At 49.0% G+C, this 25,196-nt stretch overlaps 2 protein-coding genes and 1 pseudogene across 2 annotated transcripts in view; all 3 read left to right on the forward strand.

The window, feature by feature from the left end:
• LOC135290589 (uncharacterized) overlaps positions 1-842 on the forward strand; it is a 2,114-nt pseudogene extending 1,272 nt beyond the window's left edge.
• LOC135290590 (uncharacterized) overlaps positions 1-1,196 on the forward strand; it is an 8,754-nt gene extending 7,558 nt beyond the window's left edge. The window contains exon 5 of the mRNA XM_064404501.1: positions 838-1,196. Within this exon, the coding sequence (XP_064260571.1) occupies positions 838-1,098 (261 nt within the window). The 3' untranslated portion in view covers positions 1,099-1,196. The remainder of the gene's footprint in view (positions 1-837) is intronic.
• The window catches only part of LOC135289658 (TOG array regulator of axonemal microtubules protein 2-like), a 311,721-nt gene that overhangs the window by 233,129 nt on the left and 53,396 nt on the right, over positions 1-25,196 (forward strand). The gene's annotated exons all lie outside the window — the stretch shown is intronic.

Consider the following 25,196-nt stretch of genomic DNA (forward strand, 5'->3'; position numbering starts at 1 on the left):
GGTGCTATAACAAGTTGGTGAGCTTGCAGCCAGGTGCCTGGGCTGGGATCCACCGTGGGCAGTCGTCGCTGGTGCTGTGTTTCTGCAGCACAGGAGCAGGGCCATCCCTGGGCTGCACAGTTCTAATGGCAGTGAGGACTCCAGCTCCCCACCGTGTCCAGTGGCTGAGCTCAGCTGCAGAGGGACAGGACAAAACCCTCTTTGTGACCTCTGGTGGCGTGGGAAAAGTGAAGGAAATTTTCCTCTGGGTTGAACAAGAAAGTCATAAAGTCTCTTTGGTCACCATCTGTTTCAGTGCCACCAGCACAGAGCTCTTACTATGGTGGCAGGCACTTTCATGGAGACTCCAATGCCTCTTTCCATTGTTATTGCTGTCTATTTTAGATGGATTCTGCTTCTGCATTTTTTAAAAGAGGAGAAAAAAAAACCTTGATGATTTTTGTTTTATGGCAGCTGTGCTTAAGGGACCAACAAGCACTGCAGAGATTATTTTCATGTAATAATCCTTGGAAATAGTATAGATAGAGCAAACTTCCCCTTCCAAATTTCCTGTCAGGTGTGTGTGAATCCTCAGAGAAACAAAACATGCTTTTGGTGATGTAGTTCCCACTGAGTAGGTCAGTCAATGAAATCAGCTGCCAAGGCAAGATCTGCTGAATGTTGGAAAAGCTGTGGCTGCATTGGGGTTTGGGTGTTTGGTTGGTAAAGGAAAGGCATCTCTGGGTCTCTGCCAGGGCAGAAACTGCCACTGAAGAACAGGGGTTAAACAGTGGGATCTGGGAGAGCAGTTACAGATGTGAAAGCAGCAGGTGGAGACTCGTGTTTCCTTTTCCCCAGCCTCGACTCGTGATAGCCAGACGAGGGATACCAAAGCTGCTGCAGCCCAACCTGTTTTCACCTTGGCTGTGTGACTTCCTGAGCTGCTGCCTGCAGACAGACAAGGAGCAGCGCTGGTCTGCCAAGGAGCTCCTGCAGGTAAAATGCAAAGGGGCTGCAGGTGAAACAGGGTGCGAGGGATGGGCTCCTCCTCCACGGAAGTCCAAGGCATCAGATGAGCCCCCTTCCTCCTCACCTCCACTCTTGGTGCTCTTGAAATGAAAATGGTGAGGAGTCCTAGACTGGGCTGGGCTGGCAGGGCCCTGTAAAGGTCATCAGGTGCAAGTGTCCTGCAATGAGCAGGGACATCTTTAAAGAGATCAGGTTGCTCAGAGCGCTTCCCACCTACCATGGAATGTTTGTCCCATCCCTGCCCAGGGATGGGGCACCTGCCATCTCTAAGGGCAACCTGTGTCAGGGTTGCATCATGTTCCAAGTAAACAAGATCTTCCTTAGACCTAATCTGACTCAATCCCCATGATATATTATAAATATTATCTCATGTCCTATTGCAACTGTTAAAAAAGGTGCCCCTACTTCCTGAGAATCCCCTTTGAAATACTGGAACATAGCAATGAAGTCTCCCTGGGGCCTGTTCTCCTCTAGGCTGAATAACTCCAGGTGTCTCAGCTTGTCCTCAGAAGAGACGTGCTCTGTCCTCTGACTGCTTCTGTTGCCCTGTTTTGTAATTTGGTGGTGTGCTCCATTTTATCCAATGGCAAAAGAATTGAAGTAGAGCAATGCAGAGTACAGAGACATGCAAAGGTGATGCAGGAACCCAAGGAAGCCAGGCTGGCTGAGTGTTCAGAGATTTGGCTGTGGGCAGGAGGGACTGTGGGGGGCTCACTGTCAGCCTCTGAGGGGCCCTGGTTTGTGGCCCCACCCCACCCTTCGAGGCTTCTGGGACGCAAACAGGGAGAGCTGAGAGGGACTTGTCCCAGCCCCATCTGCTGCCTGGCACGCTCAAGCAGACAGGAACTGCCCCAGGGTTACTGCCAGGTTGTGTGGCAGAGAGGGAAGTGCAGCAGCCAGTGCCACTGGGCTGTCCCTGCTGGGAAGGAAGGTGCCATCCAGCACAGGAGGGGCAGGGCAGGGCATGGAAAGGTAGACACTGCTCTGTCTCCCTGTGGGAATCATCACAGTGCCTGTCTTTCAAAGACAGGGACCAATGTGAGGCTTTGGAGTTTCCTGAAAAGAAGAAACTCCAAGGACAGAAAGCACCATTTCTAGAGCACTGGCAGGGCAAAAATCCCAGCAAGATGAAGACACCTGGTGAAATGGATGAGTGGGAGTCTGGGCCAGGTTTGCCTGTGATGGCAAGGTCCTGCACATAAAGATGGAGGTGCAGATGGTCCATCTTTCTGGATCTTTCTAGGAGCCCTGTGAATCCTGTGAAGCACTGAGCTCGGAAAGTCATGGTTCATTGATTTTTGTTGATTTTCTTTTTTCCTTTGGGCAGCATCCATTTGTAAGATTTGCTGAGCCTGCATCCAGCCTGGTGCCACTGATTGTTTCAGTGAAGAAGAGGAATGACCAAAGAAACTGAAAATCACATCAGGACCATTTACTTCTCAACCGGCACAGGGCAGGATAGTAGGTTCGGACAAGGGTTAGGGTTAGGGTTAGAGTTGGGGTTAGGGTTAGGGTTGGGATTAGGGTTAGGGTTGGGGTTAGGGTTAGGGTCAGGGTCAGGGTTAGGGTTAGGACTAGAGTTAGGACGAGGGTTAGGACTAGGATTAAGGTTCAGGTTAGGGTTTAGGACTAGGCTTAGGTTTCGGTTATGATTGTCTAATAGGCCTGCTGATTAGAAATTAATAAAGTTTCTGAAACCAAAACTCTCCCTGAAATTTCCTTCCTTCTCACTCTCTGAATAAGCTCTTGATTTCCTTGTAAATTTTCTTTTGTTTCTTAAAGGTGGAAGTCACCCATACAGTGTCTTTGGTATGGTGTCAAATTGGGGAATGCTCATCCTCATTTATGCTCTCCAGACCATGCTGCTTTTGGAATGTAACCCACAGGCTGGAAGGAGGCCCTTGGAGCTGCAGGAGGCAGCAGCTGGGCCCTGGGTGCCTTTTCCTGGCAGCGGGCGAATCCTCCGCTCTCAGAGCCCAGGTGGCAGCTGGCTGCTCCCAAGGGGAAGAGTAGCCGTGCTGGGCACAGCCCAGACTGGAGGCATTGGCCGTCTGGAGTCTGCCCAGGAGCAGAGGAAGGCCAGGGGCAGCCCAGGGCCGGTGGCCTGGCTGAGGATTCCTACTCTTCTGCCGGCTGCCCTGTGACTCCTGGCAAAGGGCAGCAGTGTGTGCAGCACTCTGGGCAGCGGCGCAGGGAGCCGGGCTGCTGGGCAGGCTGGAGCACAGGGCAGCGTCCTTCAGGCACGGCACTTGTGCCAGGGCAAGCCAGGCCAGCCTGAGGCACTGACAGCTTGGCAGCTCCCATCTGCAGGAGCCAGTGCCTCCCACAGCTCTGCCAGGAAGCGCCTGCAGGCCTGCAGTTCTGCCCTGAGCCACAGCAAAGGTGTGAAATGCAGAGTGTTTTGCAGAAATATTCAGGCCCACCAGGCCAGCCTGCTTTGTGCTCTCTGGAGCACAGCAAGCACTGTGCAATGCAGCTCTGAGCTGCTCGGAGAGAGGTGTTAGAAATAAACAAACTCTTAGTTACCATTAAGTGGAGACAAAGTCATTAAAGCAAACGAGAACCTTCTTCTTAGTAAGGATTCAACTGAGCCCGCTGTGTATCTCTGTCTCCTGAGAGCTGAACATACACACACACCAACACAATGCTCTTTTTCATTGCTTTTCACAGCCTTGGGTGATCCCTGTCCCCTTCCCCTTTGGCTGGGTGCTAGGCAACTTCTATTCTCTCCTGACAGCCTACTTTTCTGTCCCCTCTCCTCTTCTCCTACCTCTCTTTTATTCTGGTGTTCAACCCTGCCCCTTTTCCAGCTCACAGCAACACCCAAGAAATTAACTGGAACAAATGCAAACCAGAACTAACACCACCTAGCACCAACAGCTTTCATTCTTTTTTCTAATAACCTTTTGGCTGCAGCAAAACATTATCTCCTAGTCCCTGAGGGAATCACGAGCCTAATTTCAACATGTTTTTGGGATGATGATGCATCTTCAGTGAATAGGTTTTCTTTTGGGAAGTGTATAAGCACATGAGTTCAAGGCTGCAGGGCAAACCAGTTTTTGTTAGTTAGAAATTTTCATTATGACCTTCCCATGCATAGTTTTTTAAGCTTTCTGTAATATCAAATGACCTCAGTTCTGTGATTATTACATCTGCAAAGGCCAAGAGTGTTGAAACACACAGACCCTGGGGGAGGCATCAGGGTATTTATTGTAGCAGCTTCTCCCTGTAAATAACCCCCTGCCAGGCTCAACTTGAGAGAAATTCTCAAATAATAGCCAACCATCAGCTTCTTTTTGGGTGGGATGAGGAACACCCATTAGCCCACTCCAGCACTGGAAATATTTCAATGCAATGAAGAAGCAGTGCCTACAGGAGAGAGACTCTTTGGCTCTGGGCTCTCTCTGGCACTTTCTGCTGCAAGGACATTCCCCTCTGGAGCATTCCCACCCACAGCAGCCCACAGGGACTGGGGGGCAGAGGCATAGGCTGGGGGTGCTCCCCTCTGGCCAGCCCTGCGGGAAGTAGGCATGGGAAAGGCCCAAACCCAGCCAAGTGCTGCTTCTGGAGGTGCTGGGAGCAGCCAGGGAGGCGGCACCAAACGGACACATCTGAAGGTCTCTTCTGCCCCGGATGAATCCGGGACTCAGGAATTGCTCCGGGCCAGGTGCAGCACCTGGCGCTTGGTCTTGTGGGACCTCATGAAGCTGTCAGATGAGGTTGTCTCCCACTTCTCAAGCTTGTCCAGGTTCCTGTGCATGGCCATATCCTGCCATGGTGCCCCTGCCCGTCTCAGCTCCCCCATCCCCTGCAAACGTGCTGAGGGGGAGATTGATCCACTGCCTGTGCCATTGGGGAAGCCACAAAAGAGCCCCAGGGCCAAGGCAGAGCCCTGAGGGACACCCCCCATCCCCAGCCTGCAGCTGCACATGGAGCCACTGCCCACAAGTCCCTGGCTGTGTCCATCTGGCCAATGGCTGGTGCCCAGAGCAGCCCACTCTCCAAAGCCAGGGCTCTGCAGGGGGCACGTCAGGCTGTCAAGTGGGACCATGGCACAGTGGGCACACTGTGGGACTGTGGGAGGGGCCTGGGCACACCAAGGGCTACAAGTGCCCAAGTCCGGGGGCTCCTCCATGCAGTTTCCAGTGGGCTCCGCTGCGGATGGGGCGCTGGGTGTGACCCTTTGTGACACAGGGCCCTTGATGATGCTGAACATAATGGTGCCCACAGACCATTGTGACATCAGAGGGCCCTTGATGATGCGGAACATGACGGTGCCCACAGACCATTGTGACATCAGAGAGCCCTTGATGATGCGGGACATGACAGTGCCCACAGACCATTGTGACATCAGAGGGCCCCACCATAGCTGGGGGTATATAAGGGGTGCAGAGCCCTGGGGTGCCCAGTCCCGTGAGAGCCACTCTTGCAGAAGGAAGCGGCTCCCGGGATCTGTCCATGCTACAGGACTGCAGAGATGGAAGTGAACAAGATAAACCTCAACTGCTTCCCATCACCCAGCCCCCTGCCCAGCTGGGGGCAAGACCAGGCCCTCAGCGGGCACCTGGTGGGGGCAGTGGGTGCCTCAGCCTGGCCACAGTCAGGCACTGAGGAGGAGGAGAGGCCCTTTGTCATCATGGAAGACGAGAACAAACCTGACACAGATGACAAGTGGGGAGACACTGGGGCTCGAGAGTATCGCCTTTGGGAAGGAGCGACAGGCTGTGAATTGTACCCGTTGGTACAAGTAATGGCAGTGAAGGCAGCATCGCCACGCAGAGCTGGGAGTCCCCAAGAGTTGCACCAGTGGGAGGGGGCTGTGAGGGCGGCCTGGGGAGACAGGGCACAGCAAGAGCTGTACCAGCTGGCTCAGAGAGAGAGTGAGGACTGGATCTCAGCTGGGGATGATGAAGACTGGGAATACTACCCCCAGACTGAGCATTCCCAAGAATATCAAGGTGAGGCAGAGCCAGAGCTGTCCCAAGGAGAGGTCAGCAGCTCTTCCGAGTGGGAAGACTGTAGCGAGCCAGAGCTCAAAGCCCTCCAAGACGTTTCCACGGAGGAAGACAACAGCAGCGGCGCAGACCTCACCCAGGACAGCCATGAAAGCACGAGCAACTTTAGCTTCAGGCCCACTCCCTTCCTGAGGGAGGACTACGAGGACGACTGGGACGAAGTCAGTGTCCTCGAGCCGTACGAAGCAGAAGGCAGCGCCCAAAGGCTGTCAGCTCCTGAGGCAGACGAGCTACCAGTGCCCCCCACTCTGGAGGCCTGGGTTGAGAGCCGGGCACCGGAGTCACTCTGCGCCTCGCTTCCCTCCCTGTTCAGCGAAGCCTCCGAGGGCCAGCAGGGCTCCGAGGCAGGGCCGCAGAGCCCGGAGCCTGCCCCGCTCAGCCCTCTCGAGGCCTCAGCTCCCCAGCCGGGAGCGCAGGCCCCCAGGCAGCAGCCGGCTGCCCTCAGCAAGCGGCCCGGCCGCCTCAGGCGGGCGCTGCGGGCGCTGCGGGCGCTGTTCCGCTGCCGCTGCCTGGCGCCGCAGCCGCAGGAGTAGCGCCCGCGCCTGCCCAGCCCGGGCCTGCAGATGGCGGCCGGCCCGGGGCCCAGGGAGCCCTGGACATGGCCCCGCAGCCGAGTCGGCTGCCCCGGCAGCCCTGGAGCGGCCCGGGGGCATCTCCCCAACACCCACAGTCACCACAGTGGCCAGCCCCACACAGCACGCGTGGGACACGACTGGAGCCAGGGCGCTCAGCAGTGAATCCCACAGAGTCATCAAGGTGGGAAGAGACCCTGATGGTCATCCAGGGCCACTGGCAGTGTGGCAGCACCACCATCGCCGCAAAACCACGTCCCCAAGGGCCACATCTGCACAACTCTTCAACGCCTCAGAGACAGTGGCTCCTCCACCTCCCTGGGCAGCTTCTTCCAATGCCCCTCTGTCAGAGAAAAATTGCTTCAGATATTGAATTGGAACCTCCCCTGGAAATCAATGGCCATTTCCTCTCACCCCGAAAGGACTCCATGCTGGTCTTTTGGGATTGTATCCCTGAAGAATGCCACAAACGAGAGATGTTGCTCCATGGATGTGACTGCAGGACTTGGACTGATACCATTATTCCCATTTAAGAAATAGTTTAAGAGTTTAATAAATAGTAGTAGTAAAAAAAAAAAAAAAGGGATAGGAAGATGAAGAAGAAGTAGTAGTAGTAGATAAGAGGAAGAAAAAGGAACAGGATAAAAATAATAAGTTTAATAAGAAGAATGAGAATAGGAATAAGAAGATGAAGATGAAAAAATAGTAATTAATATAAGAATATTAAAACATAAGAATTATAGTAAGCATAAGAAGTGAATAAGATTAATTAGAATGAGAATAAGAAGAATATTATAAAGAAGATGAAGAAGAAGAAAGAAGAGTAGCATTTAAGAAGAAGGGGAAGAAGAAAGAAGGGAAAGAAGAAGAAGGAATAGTAATAAGAATATGAAATAAAAATATACATCCGCACATCTTCTAGAATCTCAGAAGGCAGGAGAGGACTTCAAAAAGTATCTACTTCCAACTGATCATCTTCTCAGCTCTCGCTCTCCAAGACCTCTTTCTTATTTCTAGCTCCCTAACTCCCATTTCTTGTTCAATAAAATCCATGTCAAATAAAATCTGGTTTTGTTCTCCTATGGTCTCGTTTGTGCCTTCACTGGGGGACAGACACCTCTCCCTCATGGCATCTTAACCCTGGATGGAACCACGGGCAGGGTCCCTTCCAGCCACAAGCCTTCCAGAATTCAGGGACTCCCTTCCCTTCTTCCTTCTGCTTCCAGCTGGAGAATGTGCAGCAAAGCCACCTTTCCTTTGCTGTCTGCTCTGGGAGCCCCCTGCTGCTGGAGCTTGACTCTGCCAAAATGCACAGACCCACCTGGGGATGCTGCTGTCAGCCCCTATGCTCTGCAGAACCTCTTCTACCCATTTCAGGCTTCAATATTAAACACTAAGCAAAAGCAAATGTGTCAGATACTGCAAAGGCCATCTCTTGCAATTTCTCCTTGGCTGACGTTTGTGCAGGTGCTTCATCCTGGTGGAGGGGAGGCTGTTGCTGAGTATTCTTCCTCCTGAGCCCCTCAAGTGACAGGAATTTCAGTCGGGTTCACAGCTGTTCACAGCTACCAAATTGGATGTCACAGACCTGACAAAGTATTGGGGCAGGACACAGGAAGTTTCACACAAAAGACATTACAATCTCACAACATAAGAAGCCACATATGGAAAAAAAAAAAAAAAAATCAAATTTAAACACTGTAATGAGCTTTAAAATAACAAAGTTGCGACAATGCTCATTTAATGAAATAGCAGCAATCTTGCACATTTTCAAGTGTCTATTTAATCATAACACAGGTTCATCCTCACCACCATCCACTAGATTTCCACAGACATATTGCAGCTTCCTGCAAACGTCATCTAATCACTTCCTCCTCAATTCCAATTAATTTGCCATAGCAAAGCACGAGGAAGCTGTGGCTGCTGCTTTGTTTGCTGAAGTTCAAGTGTATCCAACTCTGCCCATGGTTACAGGTGTTGTTTGTCACTGAATTACAGAACCAGGGACTGGGTTAGGGGGACCTTAAAGCCCATCCCGTGCCACCCCTGTCATGAAAGGGACACCTTCCACTGTCCCAGGTTGCTCCAAGCCCCATCCAAACTGGCCTTGGACACTGCCAGGGATCCAGGGGTAGCCACAGCTTCTCTGGACAAAGCATAAGGAAAGTGGTTGTGCTTCTCCACAGATGTAAGTCAACCACAGTGGCAATAAAACCCTGGGCATAAGGATATACTTAAAAACATCAGAGATGGTCCTTGTGCTTTTATAGGTAAAAGAAATCAAATGTTATATGAAAACAGTTGAAGGAGTGTAGGGGGATGCCCCCAATGAGAGAGGGACAAACTAGCCTTTGTCCCCCAAAAAAGGAAGGAAGCCCAGAAGTTTCTCCCAACGATCAGGTGAAAAGACACCTTATAGGACCCCAGAGACTTCACTAAAACCTTGGGGTCACCTTATTGGATGGAAGCCAAAAGGTCCTGCCTGGGCCATAAGGTAGAAAAGGAGAGGACAAAGAAACCACGAGGCTTTTGTGAAGGTGTTTTTACCAGGGGCAAACCACTGTACCTGGATCGGGTTTTCTGTTTATTGTTTTTCCTTTTATTAAACCTTTTTGTTTCTAACACTGCAGCAGAAGCCATCCTGCTCATTATTTGCCTCCAAAGGTAATAGCTAAGCTATCCTTGGGTGTATTAAGTTCCCTTTTAAGGGCTCATAAAACCCTGGCCCGATAAAACAGAACTTAATAAACAGTCAGGACTTTAATGCGTTCAGAAAGGCCTTTCATGAATGTTAGGCAAGAGGACAGGAATTAGAAAATACCTTCAGCCAAGTAAAACTGGTTCCATTCACTGAAACGATAGTAACCATTGGCTTTTTGTTGCCTCTGTGCTCTTACAATACTGTCCAGAATGACCATGTTCAGAGAAAGTGAACACAGAGCGGGGGGGGGAAAAAAAGAATTATTGACAGCAGTTCTACAACCCTCCTTTTACTTTGATGCTCTATTTAAATATTCTGGCTGTTTCAAGGGCTTGGTAAAACTGGCTTTTGTAGACTGAACACAAAAAACAAACAGGAGAAAAATGCAGCATTTTCCCTCCTCAGCCAGAATACAGTCAAAGCACAGTGGTTAAGCAAAAGCATAGTAAGTTAATTACCAAGTATACAGCTGCTGCTACCTGGCAGAAAGCAAAGGAAAAAAAAAATCCTATCAGTCATCAAATGCAGTTCCTAAATGTGGAAAAGTCTTACAAAAATAAACTTCCACGAAGAAGGGACCAGCTTCAGAGAAAAAAAGAATGATGCAGATAATAAAGATCATTATTTCAGAACAAAAAACTATTTCCAGTTTGAAAGGAAAAACAATTGTTGGCAAGGCAACTACTAAATATGTCATCTAGTTAAAAACAGCTTCTCTTCTTGTGGTTTGTTGGGGCAGAATGAGCAAAGAGATCTTCTACCAGATTCTTTTTTGATACCAAACACTGAAAGGGGGTGGGAAGGAGTCATTTCTAACCCCAATTTAGAACAACTTTATTCCTCTGCATGATCATCAGCACTTCTTATATCCACTGTCAACACATACAGAGGTCCAGATATTGACTAAGAACTCAGGGTAAGTTTTATGTCCTGCTTGAAACAGGCATGATAATCCTGACTCCCCAGTTTTGCAGACACACAGGGATATAAATACACAACTGTTGATGCTTTGGCAGAACTTCCATTTTGCAAAGCCCTTACTTGTGTAGTTTCTCATATATTTTAGAAAACAGCAAATGAGTCTCTAAATTACTAGTAGCAAAACAAGAGAATTTGCAGTAAGCATTGCTTGAAATTTTTATTTTTCAGTTTTGTGGCTAACTTTAAAGTTTCCCTGAGTTCTTTTGGGAGTTCTTTCTTGCACTCATGCATGGCTACTGCTGAAATTTTATTACATTGGCCAATACATTTCAAGATATTTAATTTTAAAATTAAATTTAAAAAGAGAGGAGCTGTAAACTTCAAATCAGTGAGCTGTTGGGGGAGAAGGGTGTTGTGAGCTTTCTGTGTGTTGGGTGCCAGAGGAAGCAAGTTCTGACCCACCTGTACTCACACGCTAAATGAGCACTGATTGACACAAGAGACACTGCTGCCCACACATTCCCCCACCAAACTCAGGAAGCCAAAACTGCATTTCCTTCAGTTCTCCAAATAGATTTTTTGATTCAAAATTCAAACAGCTTAATTAAAATTATTTTTGAGAAATGCATCAGCTTCACAATCTGATCCCATGAGCTGTTCCATTAGAAGCTGCAAAATATCCTGATCTCAGAAGTCTTTTTCAGCCTAAATTGTTGAGATCGGAAGAAGAAATGCGGCACTCAATATGAGTGATCAGCAAATCTCAAAACTTTATTGATAGGCACACACATTTATATTGGTGTTAATGAGGCTAATACATATTGCAAAAGACAAGCTCATTATTGGTTAGTTACTTATCAGCTAACTACGCCTACCTTAGCATTCTTGTGGCTACTATGTTGCAGCTGTTCTCATCTTTCCTTCATATTTCTAACAATCCTCTCCCCCATCCTGATGTTGCACCAAGGGCGCAGTGCCCTTGCCTGATTTAGACACTGACTGCTGGCTCCTATACCTGTCTCCTTCTTGCTTAACTAACGCTATTATGTCAGTGTGACCTTTGTCAGCTAGCTAACTGTCCACAAAATCCTCCACACTTCCCCTGTTTTTCTGTTGCACAAGCATGGTCTGATTAGATGTAGCAAATATCATCCTGAACATGGATGCCAGGGAGAAGAAAGAAGAAGGACAGGGCATGCCCAAATCCTTCCATCTTGGAACCCCTGACCCCCACATACAGAATTCCAAACCCCCTGTACAAGGTTCAAAACCCCCCTGTACAGTGCTCCAAAATTTTCCCCTTCACCCTGTGATTGCTACTTAAATTTTGTGACCTGTAATTCTTCATATAAGGTTGGCAATTTGCTCCATGAATTAAGACTGAATTTCCACAGGTCTTTGCCTTCCTGCCAGGGTCTCTGAGCTCCTGTAAGGGCTTTGAGACATCCAGGGCATCCAGAGAGATGTCCTGGGTTCCGACAGCACGGGAGGCTGGCTATGTCCAAGGGCCCATTCCACATTTCCTGCACTGCAGAACCACAAGGACTCCTGCCGCTGCCACTCCTCTGGCTCTGAGAGGAGCTAGAGCCGGCAAATAGTTCCGTGCAGAACCAAGTGCAAAGCTTTCTCTCAAAGTGGCGGCATTCATCCTGCCCCCTTTCTCAATTGTCTGGTGCCCAATAATGTCACATGATGTTTCCCCTCCTTTGGCCTGCTGAGCTGGTCTCTCACCTCAACACTCCTTCCCTGAAACTTGGAGAAACGGGATGTTTCTCATGGCAGCTGATGGGGACACACACACTGGGGCAGTGCACCAGCATTGCTGCAGTCAACAGGTCATGCAGAATTTCTAGGTCTCTCTTTCTGCTGCCTTGAAGAAGGGAGAATGTTCATCTCTACTACTCTGGCATTCCTCTAAGGAAGGAACACCAAGAGAATTTCTTTTCCATACTAATGGCCTTCAGCTTGGTTTCAATACTTAGGTGCCAGATATGGCAAAACCCAGCCACTTGTACTGCTTTCCTGCCTAAGGTTTAAGCAAAAGCAAATCTTGCTTCCTTCCCAGCCTGCATGTTACACCCACGCCAGCCACCTGCTGGGAAAACATCTGGAACGAGGCCCACTGCAAGGCAGATACTTTGTAGGCTCCAGATCCCACCTGCACTGGCTCCAGCAGGCAAGGGCAAGCTTTGGTCACTTCCCAGAAGCAGCCTGGCCATTCCCCCCTGCCTCGCCCCCTCGCCATCCTCCACAGCCCCTGCTGCCAAAGCCTTGCTAGGCAGAGCCATTTGCTGGGCTCGGTAAAAGAGTGACTTGGATTCTTCTTTGGTGCAAATACCAAAGCTGTGAGAAGTGAGAGGATCAGGTTCACAGCTGCTCTGCTTTAGCTAAGGACATTACTGGAGGCTCAGAGACTGGTCCTTTAAAGCGAAACTGAATCTGAACTCCTGGTGTCTTTGTGGTGCATGTGGATATTTCTTTTCTAGAATCAGAGAGGTTAGAAAAGTCCTCCAGGGTGCTCAAGTCCATCTGTCCCCCAAAATGAAACAAAGTTATGTTGCTGGGCAACAAAAAGGCCTCAACCCACTACTTTTATCCCAGCAAGTACAGTGAGACAAGAGCACTCCTTTAGATCCAATGCATTGAATTCAGCAAAGCCTCCCCAGCCACTCCCAGCTGAGATGTTCAGGAATCAAAGGAGGAAGCTCCACCATGATTTCATTGGCAGTAATGGGGACACGCCTCTGGAAGTGCTGCCAGCTGAGCCAGGGGCTGGGCCTGGGTGGGACTCCTGTGCCCCCGTTGCTCTCTCAGGGCAAATGCCGTGCGTGCTACACCAAGGAATTGTAACGAGCACTGCCTCAGGGATTTCATACAGACAAAAAGGCAAAATGGAACAAACTTTGGTTTAATGACAAACACAGATGATATCTCAACAAAGGCAAAATGTGAAAAGTTGAAGCATAGCAAACACCAAACCTCTTACATTTACCGCTAAATCTAATACTACTAATACATCTTTATTAATACTAATGTATCTTAACTAATAAACTGGGAGATTCCTATCAGGTAAACTAATAGAAGAATAAACAATCCTAAATCTAACAAAGCAATCTTATTTCTATGTAGTCCTCCAGACACCTAACTCTTGCTAGTCCTGGACAATTGCTGGGCTAATTTGGTCATTTCTTTTTGGGGAGAGGCTGTGCATCCTTGCGTGGGCGATGTCTTCTCCTGTGCGTGTTCCTCCCCTTGATGGTTGCAAACTCCCTGGAAGACAGGAAGCAAACCATCCATTGTTAACTTCATACACACCGAGATCAAGTGTGTATGAAGTGCATACAAGTGTTGAGATCTCCATTTTTTGATGAATTTCTGTCTTTTCAGGCTGACACATTTATTAAGTGATCAGCACCATGAGTCTGATCTTTCTGGTTTCAATTCTTTGAAATGTCTTCCTCCTTTTGCTTGATCCTAGGTTTAATTGGATCAGCAGCATCAAAGCAAGCTTTGATGCATGTGTTCCTGCTTGTACGAACTGTGTCTTGTTGGGGCATGGCAAGGTTTCACTGGGAATGCTGGGTTTGAACGAAGCTGTTTGGGTGTCAAGTGGGCTGTAAGCTTGAGCAGGGCTGCCAGGGGCGATCCTGCAAGTGGCCTCAGCTTGCCCTGTGGTGCCTTTGGAAAGGGTCAGCGTGCTTTAGGCCAAAGGGGCAGCTGGGAGCAGAAGGAGGAGGAGCTTGCGCACCGTTGGCACTGCCCGCACGGAAAGGGGCCTCCCGCCGGCTGGGGCGGCTGGCGCGGTTGGCAGCAGGGACACTCCGCGCTGCCAGCCCGCTTGCGGCTTCTCTTCCCTGTCTCCCCAGTCTCCTTCCTGGGAGGCCTTTTCCTCCTCTTCCGTTTGCCTGCAGTCTGGAAATCAAAGAATCCTTATCAGTGCTTTCTTCCTCTCAGAAAGTTGGAATTCGCAGCGTCCACCCCAAAAATCTATTGGCCTAAGCAAATTCTTCCAAACCCCAAAGAGCTGAGAAAAGGGCTGGATATGGCAGTGGGCTGCGGCAGGCTGCCAACCATGGAGGTTGGAGGAAAATACTCCCCTTTACCACAGCTCTAAGGGGGTGGGATAAATACGTGGCTATCCATAGTTCTACATGTCTGATTTCTACCTCTCTGCCTAACATCTATTTATCTCTGGTTTTCCTCCCCACATGTCTAGGGCATGGCTTTTACATTCAGTCACACTAGTGAAGACACATGATTACCCATTTTCTCCTACCCAAAATAATCCCTCTCTCTCCCTCTCTAAGTTACTCTCTGTGAAACAAATTGCTCTCTGCCGGTAAGGAAAGTATTAAAGGTGCCATGGCACCGGCAGCTCCTTCTTGGGGATATGCTGGGGTGCTACAAAAGATCCCTGAAAATCTGCAGCATCTCCATGAAGGCAGCTCAGATGGCTGATGTTAGCAAGCAGTAGGGAATGAAGGGTCTGATTGGAACCTGAGGGTGCCAGACCTTGAGAAAATGATTTGTAGAGAGTCAAAGCCCATTTTGGTGGTGCTGCTGCTTTGTTGGGTCAAAGTTGTGCTCCAGAATTCCGTATTTTAGGGTAGCAGCACAACAAAAGTCAGGGCAGCACCTGCTGCGCCTCTCCCAGTGCGTGGGACCAAGGGACCCTGGCAAAGCGGCGTCTGGCGTGGCTTGTCAGCAGGGTTTGTGCCCTTCTGCCAGTTTCTTGACCCTGCTGGCATGTCTGGATTTTCTTCCCACTCACCTGAGCAAGAGTGCTGCTGGCAAGTTTCTGCTCTTTTTTCCAGCAGTAGTAATACTCCACACACTGTGCCACGGTCTTACTCGGGATCTGTTGTGAAGAGAAAAAGAAGGAATCTGAAACAGCCATCCTATAGGGTGCATTGGAGAACAATGAGAATACAGAGTAAAGTAGGAATTAAAATGATGGAGAAAATTGAGGAGGGTGTAAAATGAAATCAATATGGAGGAGTCAGAGAGGCATTATGCAATGTAATAAACCGAGTATTGTGCTACGTGGCACCACGTGTAATGCACAGATCAACACCAAGTCCCTCTAGCAGAGTTCTTCTTTGCCCCGTTCACTGCAGTTATCCCAGCACAAGGTGTTGTGGAAGCAGCAGCACACCTGGGAGACAAGTCTGACAGAACAGAGCTTTGTCTTCCAAAACAGCCTGGAGAGAAGGGCTGCAGAGGCAGGATCATCATTTTCACACAGGCCTTCCATGTCCTATTTTGTGACTACTTTAACAGTTTTGAGAAAAGAGGGACATAGGTGCAGTATTTGGTACCAGCAATAATCAACATGTCCCTTCTGATGATCTGCCAAGGTGAGGAATGTCCTGTGGCTTTACCTGCTTCTGGAGGAGATGGAAATCCTTGCCATAGGTGTGGAAAGCCTTTTGGAAGGCCTCCTTCTCCTCAGGTGTCCATCTATCAGAGCCTGGCAAGAAAAAGCAGCAGCTGAATTGATCCCTCTAGCCACTTGAAGCAGATCCCACTGGCTGCTGAAAGCAAGCTGGCACCAGCCATCATTCACGTGTGTGCATGTCTGCTCCCTCAGAAGGTGATGAAGACGAGAGCAGGCATTCCCCAGGGAAAAAAGCATGGAAAACGAGTCAAGCTGAAGGAGTAGATGCTGGTGCTTTCCCCATCCCCAGAGAAGGCGAGATCGTGTGCTGGTTTTAAGCACAACTAATTGAAGCAGAAATGCTTGACACAGCCATTAAGGGCACGGCAGCATGTGTCAGTGAAGGAAGAAGCTGGGCTTTGGTTACCTGCATAATGATAATCAGCCAAGGGATGGCCTTGAGCTGTTGGAGGACCCCCCGAGAGCAACATCTCCAGAGCCTCCTGCAAGATGCAAAGGAAAAAGGCTTGAGCTGCCCCATAACACAAAAAAGGAGCCAAACCCCACCAATGCTGCCCTTCAGCCGCTTTGCCTCTTCAGCTGAGGATTCGGGCCACTGGCTCTCATATGGGTCAAAGATTGTGCTTTGCTCCCAGTCCCTCATTTCTGCTGCCCAGCCCTTGGCTCCTGCTCCCCAAGGGTAGCATTTTCCTCTCCAACTCCATGATTTTGCTCCTCCCGCACCCAGAATTGCCTCAGCTGACTGAGGCTTCTGGGTATTGTCCCTCAAAATGTCTTAGAGAACACAGATCTCCAGGAGGTTTTCAAGGCAGCAGGCTGCAGGACCCTGCGGCGCTGCCTCCAGGAGAGATCTTGTCCCTGCTGGAGCCATTTGGGCTCAGCCCTGCCGCAGCTGGACGAGACACAGCAGGCAGCGAGTGCTCTGCTGCTTGTGAACTCCCTTCTTCAAGGAGCAGCCAGGAAAGGCTGTCCCGCTGCCCGGGCCTTATCAATTCCCTGCCCACTCTTGCCCGCGCCCAAACAGCCGCTTCCTACCGGAACGCTGCTGCGAGCCTGGTGCAGGCAGTGCAGGGCGAGCTCCAGCTGAGCTGCTGCCCCGGGAAGGCCACGGGAGCTGGCCATGTCCAACAGTTCTCTGACTGCAAGCACAACAAAAACCCACCCAAAGTCAGCCTTGAGCCAGCAAAGGGGAAGGCTTGCCATACAAGGCAGAAGGAAAGCACAAGAGCTAAAGCCTGCAGTTTGGAGAGCACAAAAAGGAGAGCAAAGCAAGGGGCAGCTGAAGCAAGGGCCCACCTAGTGCTGCCTCTCCCTTCCATGCAGCTTTTGGCATAAGGAGTGGGGGCCAGTCTCCCTTCTTCCTGTGGCACATGCCTCTGACCCATTTGGAGAGCAGCACAGTGCTCTTTTTCCTGCTCGGCTGCAGAAGCAGAGCATTCTCCTTGCCCCTACCACTTCCAGAAGGGAAGATGGGCATGAAAAGGAGAGAAGCAGAGCCTGCCAAAAGCTGCCTTTTTATCAAAAAACCAGCATTTTACACACTCGACTATCTCAGGAGTGGAAAGAAAGCTTGACAGCTACCTCTGTCCGGTTTTTCCAGGTCAGGGTCGTCTTCCTCCAAGGGCTTCCAGACCAGGGTTGCAGGCTCTTCATCCTCACTTGGCGGCCCGGTCTGCAGCTCAGGGAGCTCAGCCTGAAAGTCACTGCCAACATTGATGTGTCTAGAGGAAGAAGGAGTAGGATGAAAGAAAGGCAAGTGGTCAAGAGACACCTGGCGTGCAACCACGGCCTTGGACCAATCCCACCCTGATTCTGAAAGAGCAGTTGTCCTGCTCGCCGTTCCTCAAGTTTGCTGTCCTTTAACCCTAGGCCAAAAACTCACGGCTCGGTGTGGGCTCTTGCTTTCCTTTTCATTGCGCCTCTCCACCTGAAAGAGATCAAAACAACGCTCCAGATAAAACTCATTCTGCCAAGATGTGTCGGTAGCCTTGCTTCTCATCCTCACCACTGAAAACCCCAAGCTCCTCTGTCCCAGCTCTTCTCCATTAGGTGTCATTGCTGTGTTTTTCACTTGGAATTTCTGAGGCAGGTCCCTCTAGCAGTGTGCACCTTCCTGAAGAAGGAAAGCTGAAGGGCAGGCACTAGAGTGCCGTGAGTCTTGGGGCCAGTGAGAAGAGCCAAGAGGATGCATGGAAGATGGACTACTGCAGGCTTGGGTTGGATGGAAGGAGCCAGAGGGGGCTTGGGCACTGGAACTGCCTCCCCAGGGAAGGGCTCCCAGCACCAAGGCTGAGAGAGTTCCAAAAGTCTTTGGACACTGCTCTTGGGCACAGGCTGGGATTCTTAAGGCTGTCCTGAGCAGGCCCAGGTGCTGGGCTCCATGATCTCTGGGAGTCCCTTCCAGCCCAGAAAATGCTGTGATACTGTGATTGTGTTCCTGAGAAGCACCACTCAAGAGGGCATTTCACAGCTGCCTCTGACCGTGAGGCAGAGCCAGCCCTACACACATTGAACAACACAGACAAATCTATGGCAATATCTCTCTGGAAAAGATATGTAAGGCAGGTGGAAAAAAATCAAAAAAGCTATGAAAATAGAATATTGTTCCAGTGGCTGTAAGTGATGTAAGTATGTGAGTACATAAGAATTGCTGCAACCAGATCATTTTGGAGGATGAAAGCCAGTACTGCAGGACAAGCCCAGCAAACTGCTTCCATGCTCTAATGGGCAGGCATCCCAGAGGAGAAGTCCCATCCTTCTGGTTTTTCAAGCTTTGCAGGAGGTGTGACCAGAGTGAGGGCGTAACAGGATTAGTGGACACTGAACCCCTGACCTCCTCCAGAATGACCAATTGGTTTTGGGGTTACCACAACGTAGTTTTAGGACTTAAAGGGGTGCCACGAACTTTTACACAGGTCATCAGAGGACGAGAATCTGCAAGTGCACCGTGACAGCTCCCTACGTCCTCTATAGAAAGGTCTGCATTACCTCTGGAGGCAGCATTATTCCTGGAGAAGTTGCAGCCTGCTTTCATGTGCAACCTCGTCTGGAGAAAGTGACCACACGCCGTGTCTGTGGTGGTTGGTGGCAGAGCCAGCTGGAGCCTCCTGCTGTTCTGTGAGTGCTTTGGGGCCCACGGGGATTTTCTTACCTTGCACAGTGCCAAAGTGCTGTGGGGATGCCTGGCGGCAGACGAGGAGATGAGGATGTCGCTGCAGAAGCCAGCTGTGGCGCTGAGTGCAGAAGGTGGCTGCTGAGGGACAGCCCAGGAGCAGATGCTGCAGCTGCTGCTCCAGCGCTGCTCCACCAGTGTTCCACCAACGGCCGCAGGAGCAGCAGACAAGGGCAGTTGCTATGGGCACAGCCCAACATTCCATGCAGAACCCCAGGGGAACCATGGGACAGAAACAGGGATAGGCCACCTTTGCCCCTTCTACTTCTTCAGCTGCAAGTTTGCTCTGAGGAGCTCCCCATTGGGGCTTTTCTCCTCAGCCCTCTGGACATGGAAAAGCAGAGCCGGGACAGCTCTGGCTCTCCTCTGTGCTTCTCTGTAAGGTGCCTGCAGCTGAACAGGCAGAGGAGGCTGGCTCTGTCCAAGGGCCCATTCCACATTTCCTGCACTGCAGAACCAGGAGGACTCCTGCCGCTGCCTCTCCTCTGGCTCTGAGAGGAGCTAGAGCTTGCAAATTGTTCCGTGCAGAACCAAGTGTAAAGATTTCTCTCCAAGTGGTGGCATTCATCCTGCCCCCTTTCTCAATTGCCTGGTGCCCAATAATATCACTTGATGTTTTCCCTCCTTTGGCCTGCTGAGCTGGTGTCTCACCTCAACACCCCATCCCTGAAACTTGGAGAAACGGGATGTTTCTCAGGGGAGCTGATGGGGACACACACACTGGGGCAGTGCACCAGCATTGCTGTAGTCAACACGTCATGCAGAATTTCTAGGTCTCTCTTTCTGCTGCCTTGAAGAAGGGAGAATGTTCATCTCTACTACTCTGGCATTCCTCTAAGGAAGGAACACCAAGAGAATTTCTTTTCCATACTAATGGCCTTCAGCTTGGTTTCAATACTTAGGTGCCAGATATGGCAAAACCCAGCCACTTGTACTGCTTTCCTGCCTAAGGTTTAAGCAAAAGCAAATCTTGCTTCCTTCCCAGCCTGCATGTTACACCCACGCCAGCCACCTGCTGGGAAAACATCTGGAACGAGGCCCACTGCAATGCAGATACTTTGTAGGCTCCAGATCCCACCTGCACTGGCTCCAGCAGGCAAGGGCAAGCTTTGGTCGCTTCCCAGAAGCAGCCTGGCCATTCCCCCCTGCCTCGCCCCCTCGCCATCCTCCACAGCCCCTGCTGCCAAAGCCTTGCTAGGCAGAGCCATTTGCTGGGCTCGGTAAAAGAGTGACTTGGATTCTTCTTTGGCGCAAATACCAAAGCTGTGAGAAGGGAGAGGATCAGGTTCACAGCCGCTCTGCTTTAGCTAAGGACATTACTGGAGGCTCAGAGACTGGTCCTTTAAAGCGAAACTGAATCTGAACTCCTGGTGTCTTTGTGGTGCATGTGGATATTTCTTTTCTAGAATCAGAGAGGTTAGAAAAGTCCTCCAAGGTGCTCAAGTCCATCTATCCCCCAAAATGAAACAAAGTTATGTTGCTGGGCAACAAAAAGGCCTCAACCCACTACTTTTATCCTAGCAAGTACAGTGAGACAAGAGCACTCCTTTAGATCCAATGCATTGAATTCAGCAAAGCCTCCCCAGCCACTCCCAGCTGAGATGTTCAGGAATCAAAGGAGGAAGCTCCACCATGATTTCATTGGCAGTAATGGGGACACGCCTCTGGAAGTGCTGCCAGCTGAGCCAGGGGCTGGGCCTGGGGGGGACTCCTGTGCCCCCATTGCTCTCTCAGGGCAAATGCCGTGCATGCAACACCAAGGAAATGTAACGAACACTGCCTCAGGGATTTCATACAGACAAAAAGGCAAAATGGAACAAACTTTGGTTTAATGATACAGACAGATCATATCTCAACAAAGACAAAATGAGAAAAGATGGAGCATAGTGAACATGTAACCTCTTACATGTCATGATAAATAACTCACTATTAATCTACTAGTAATCTAACACAACTAATCATCTCATACTACTAATACATCTTAAATATTACTAATGTATCTTAACTAATAAATTGAGAAATTCCTATCACGTAAACTTAATGGACAAATAAAGAATCCTAAAAATCTTAAAAAGCTATCTTATTTCTATCTAATCCTCTTGAGGCCTAACTCTTGCTAGTCCTGGACAAGTGCAGGGCTAATTTGGCCTTTTCTTCTTGGGGAGAGGCTGTGCATCCTTGCGTGGGCGATGTCTTCTCCTGTGCTTGTTCCTCTCCTTGATGGTTTCATACTCTCTGGAAGACAGGAAACAAACCATCCATTGTTAACTTCATACACACCATTAAGCCAAGCGCCAAGATCTCCCTTTTTGGATGAATTTTTGTCTTTTCAGGCTGTGACACATTTGTAAACTGGAGAGCACCGTGAGTCTGATCTTGCTGGTTTCAATTCTTTAAAATGTCTTCCTCCTTTTGCTTGATCCTAGGTTTAATTGGATCAGCAGCATCAAAGCAAGCTTTGATGCATGTGTTCCTGCTTGTATGAACTGTGTCTTGTTGGGGCATGGCAAGGTTTCACTGGGAATGCTGGGTTTGAACGAAGCTGTTTGGGTTCCAAGTGGGCTGTAAGCTTGAGCAGGGCTGCCAGGGGCGATCCTACAAGTGGCCTCAGCTTGCCTTTGGAAAGGGTCAGCGTGCTTTAGGCCAAAGGGGCAGCTGGGAGCAGAAGGAGGAGGAGCTTGCGCACCGTTGGCACTGCCCGCACGGAAAGGGGCCTCCCGCCGGCTGGGGCGGCTGGCGCGGTTGGCAGCAGGGACACTCCGCGCTGCCAGCCCGCTTGCGGCTTCTCTTCCCTGTCTCCCCAGTCTCCTTCCTGGGAGGCCTGTTGCTCCTCTTCCGTTTGCCCGCAGTCTGGAAAATGAAAGAATGCTTATCAGCGCTTCTTTCCTCTCAGAAAGCTGGAATTCACAGCATCCACCCCAAAAATCTATTGGCCTAAGCAAATTCTTCCAAACGCCGAAGAGCTGAGAAGAGGGCTGGATATGGCAGTGGGCTGCGGCAGGCTGCCAACCCAGCACTTGCAGGAAAATACTCCTCTTTACCACAGCTCTAATAGATGGGATAAATACGTGGCTATCTCTAGTTGTACATGTCTGATTTCTACCTCTCTGCCTAACATCTGTTTATCTCTGGTTTTCCTCCCCACATGTCTAGGGCATGGGTTTAACATTCAGTCAAATTAGTGAAGACACATGATTACCCATTTTCTGCTACCCAAAATAATCTCTCTCTTTCCTTATCTTCCACTTGGAATTTTTGCAGCATTGCTTTTTCTTTCCCCTTGATCAGTGCTAAAATGAAAGTTTCTCTTCCTAGCTTCAGTTTCTTCAGTGATCCTGTCAAACATTTTCTCAGAAGCTTTTTTCATGCAATTGAGTGTTAATTTCAGCAATTTTGGTGATTTTCTGTGTGTTTTCTGCAGGTCTCCTGTTTATTAGGGCACCGCTTGGGAAGGCAGAAAGAGAAAAAGGATGTTTCTGTATGTCAGTTCACTAGTGGAATATTCTTGGATAGAGAGAGTGATTAGCTGCATTTTACATGTATAGCTAACCTGAAAGTGCAACAGGTAACTTGGGGAGAAATCAAAGCCAGATCTCTCCTTCTACCAGCCTGTATTCAAATGTAAAGTAAATAGAGCAGGGTGAGAATGTTAGTGCTCCATTAGTGCATCCATAGATTCCTGCGATGCCTGGGAACCTGATGCTCAGAGTCTTCCATGTTAAGGGGAACTGCATTCAGCGAACTGCATTTCAGCAAAGAGAGTCCCTGTTCACAGGCACCAAAGGGAAGAGGGTCCCACGGAGAGTCGGCCAAGGAACGACACTCACAGCCCTTGTGGCTACATGCTGCTCCCCTTTGTTAAGCAGCTTTGGCACATTTATCCTTCTCTAGACACCGTCTCACGCCACTAATGCTTAATGCTCCTTGGTTCAGTAGCTGCATTCACACATGCATGTTAATTACTGATTGGCTGTCACACCATAAGCATCTTTAGCTAAGGTGTGCCAAATTAGCAGCTCCCACTTGTGTGTGCTTGGCATTTGGTTTCATCTGGGCACAATGCTCCTTCTTCCTTGATGCATCTGTTTGAGGACAGCACATGGTCTGTCTTGTTCTGGGGACAGTACATGGTCTTCAGAGTAACTGTAAACTGCAGACCAGATTTTCCAATTCTCACAGGAGAATATCATGGCCTTGTTCAGTCAGGAATCCTTCTACAGTTTGTGGACCCACTTTCTGTATGGCCAGAGGCTTTTTCTTGTCACAAAAAAAAAAAACCCCAACAGAAAAACAACAACAACAACAAGAAAAACCCACAAACTTTCAAATAGGAAACCAAACCAAAACAAAGCAAAAACAAACAAACAAACAAAGACCCAAAACAAAACAAAACAAAACCACCACCCAAAATCAACAATAGCAACAATAGCAAAAAACCCAAACAAACAAACAAACAAACAAAAACCCCAAAAAAATCAAAACCAAACCAAAAAAGTAAAAAAAAAAATCAAAAAAACAAAAACCAAACCAACTCAAAGAATTACCTCAAGTAATAATAAAAGAAAAACTACTAAGATTAAGATTCATTGATTCCTTTTGGAATGTCATCCATAGAGATTCTCATTTCAGAGCTGAAACTGTACAAAAGTTATGTAAAACACTGCCAGTTAAATGGGACCTACTCAGCCCATGGAGGTCATTTCCAGCAGCAAGGCTGAGAGAACAAATCAGAGTCTAAAACCAGAAATGAATAAAAGTGGCCAGGAAAACTCACTGAAGTGGCCACCAATGTTTCCTCTTGCTCTCTTGAGGTTCAGAATTCCAGTGGCTTCTAAAGAAAAAAGTGAGCCCATAGGAAATGCTCTATGGAAGGCACTGTAAAGTTCCAATGCTTTCTAGAGAAAATCATATGATAGGAAATGATAATTTCAGTCCCTTATCATCTTCTTGGAAAGTTGGTCAAGCCTCTGCTGTGACCAACCCTGGTGACTTTGGATACTCAGATACATCCTCATCAACCTGGGGACTGTGTCTTATGTCAGAAAGCAGAGCAACAAGCCACCTAAAGAAAAGTGGAAAGGGCCATTTGAAGTGTTCCTAAGCACTCGTGCAGCAATAAAAGGGGATGGGATCAGTACATTGATACACCTGCCCCCAAGGGAAGACAGCCCCAACACATAACGGACTGGAGGGGAAAATATAAATGAGAATTTGAAGCCTCAATTTGTTAAAGCGTGGAAATAAAACTTTCTAATGCAGTGTAGAGTGAGTTAGAAGAAATCCCATCAAGGGAAAGATATGTCATGAAGGGGTAACCATGAAAAGTCCTCAGGCTCAGCCCAGCCTGGCCAGCAGCACTCTGGCACGCTCTGTCAAGCAGCAGCAGCCAGCAGGCCCAGGGGAGGCAGCCCAGCACAATTCATCCCATGCCCCCCACGGCAGCGTCCCTGGGGCTGCTGCACTGCAGAGCTGGAGGAGCACCCCTGAGCCAGGCAAAAATGGACCCAAGTCTCAGGGTTTAGGAGGTGACATTTTCTTGAACTTGGCTTGAAGGAGAGCAGAAGGGCAACAACGTCTCAGGTGTTCAATCACAAAACACCCCAAGGGCTCTCAGGTACAGGGACTCAACATCGTTGGCTTGGACACAATGGAGGAATTTGTAGAATGCTCTGCAAGGAAGAAAGGGGCATTCCCAGCCACCTTTGAGTGTTCCCAAATATTATCCTCCCTCAGACAATTTCATATCCTTTCCCAAAAGAAGATTATGGTCTTGTTGCTAACATGTCCTCTTTTTCAGCTGAATAAATAAATGGCAAGAAATTTAGGAAAAGAACTAGACATCAAAGTCCCCATTGGTCTGTGCAGGAATCAAGATCTGTGTCTCTCTAGAAAGACAGGTTGTGACTGACTAGTTTGGAGAAATCTACAAAACTGGTAGCGATCCTGAAGGGACACTGGAACGGAATTTCTCTTTTTAAACCTATTGTAGTACCTTGCCTCCAACACTTCTCCATGTCTTTTACAAAATCCTTACAGAGATCTGGATCTTCCCTGGCTCATGACAAGGTGAGGCCATGATCTCCAAGCAGTCCTGAGAGCTGCTTCAGCTGACAGCTTAGAGCAGCCCATGTGCACTTCTCTGCAACCCTCCACAACAAGGTCATTTGGGGTGGAAGTTGTCCTCTATGCCTTCCACCCCTTAAGGCAAAGATCTTAAATTAACAAGAAAATCAGAAAACAGGCTTATTCTTATCATAAAGAAATCCCATTTGCTACAATATTTTCTTAATAGGTGCACAATATCATAATAGAAGTACTGGGCTCCCATTCTCTACTGATAAGTTTCATTCAGTGGACAGAGCTAAGTCTTGAAGAGAAGAATTGACCAGAAGAAAGACTCTCCAAAGAT

Source organism: Passer domesticus, chromosome Z (assembly GCF_036417665.1).
Source record: "Passer domesticus isolate bPasDom1 chromosome Z, bPasDom1.hap1, whole genome shotgun sequence".
Lineage (NCBI taxonomy): Eukaryota > Metazoa > Chordata > Aves > Passeriformes > Passeridae > Passer > Passer domesticus.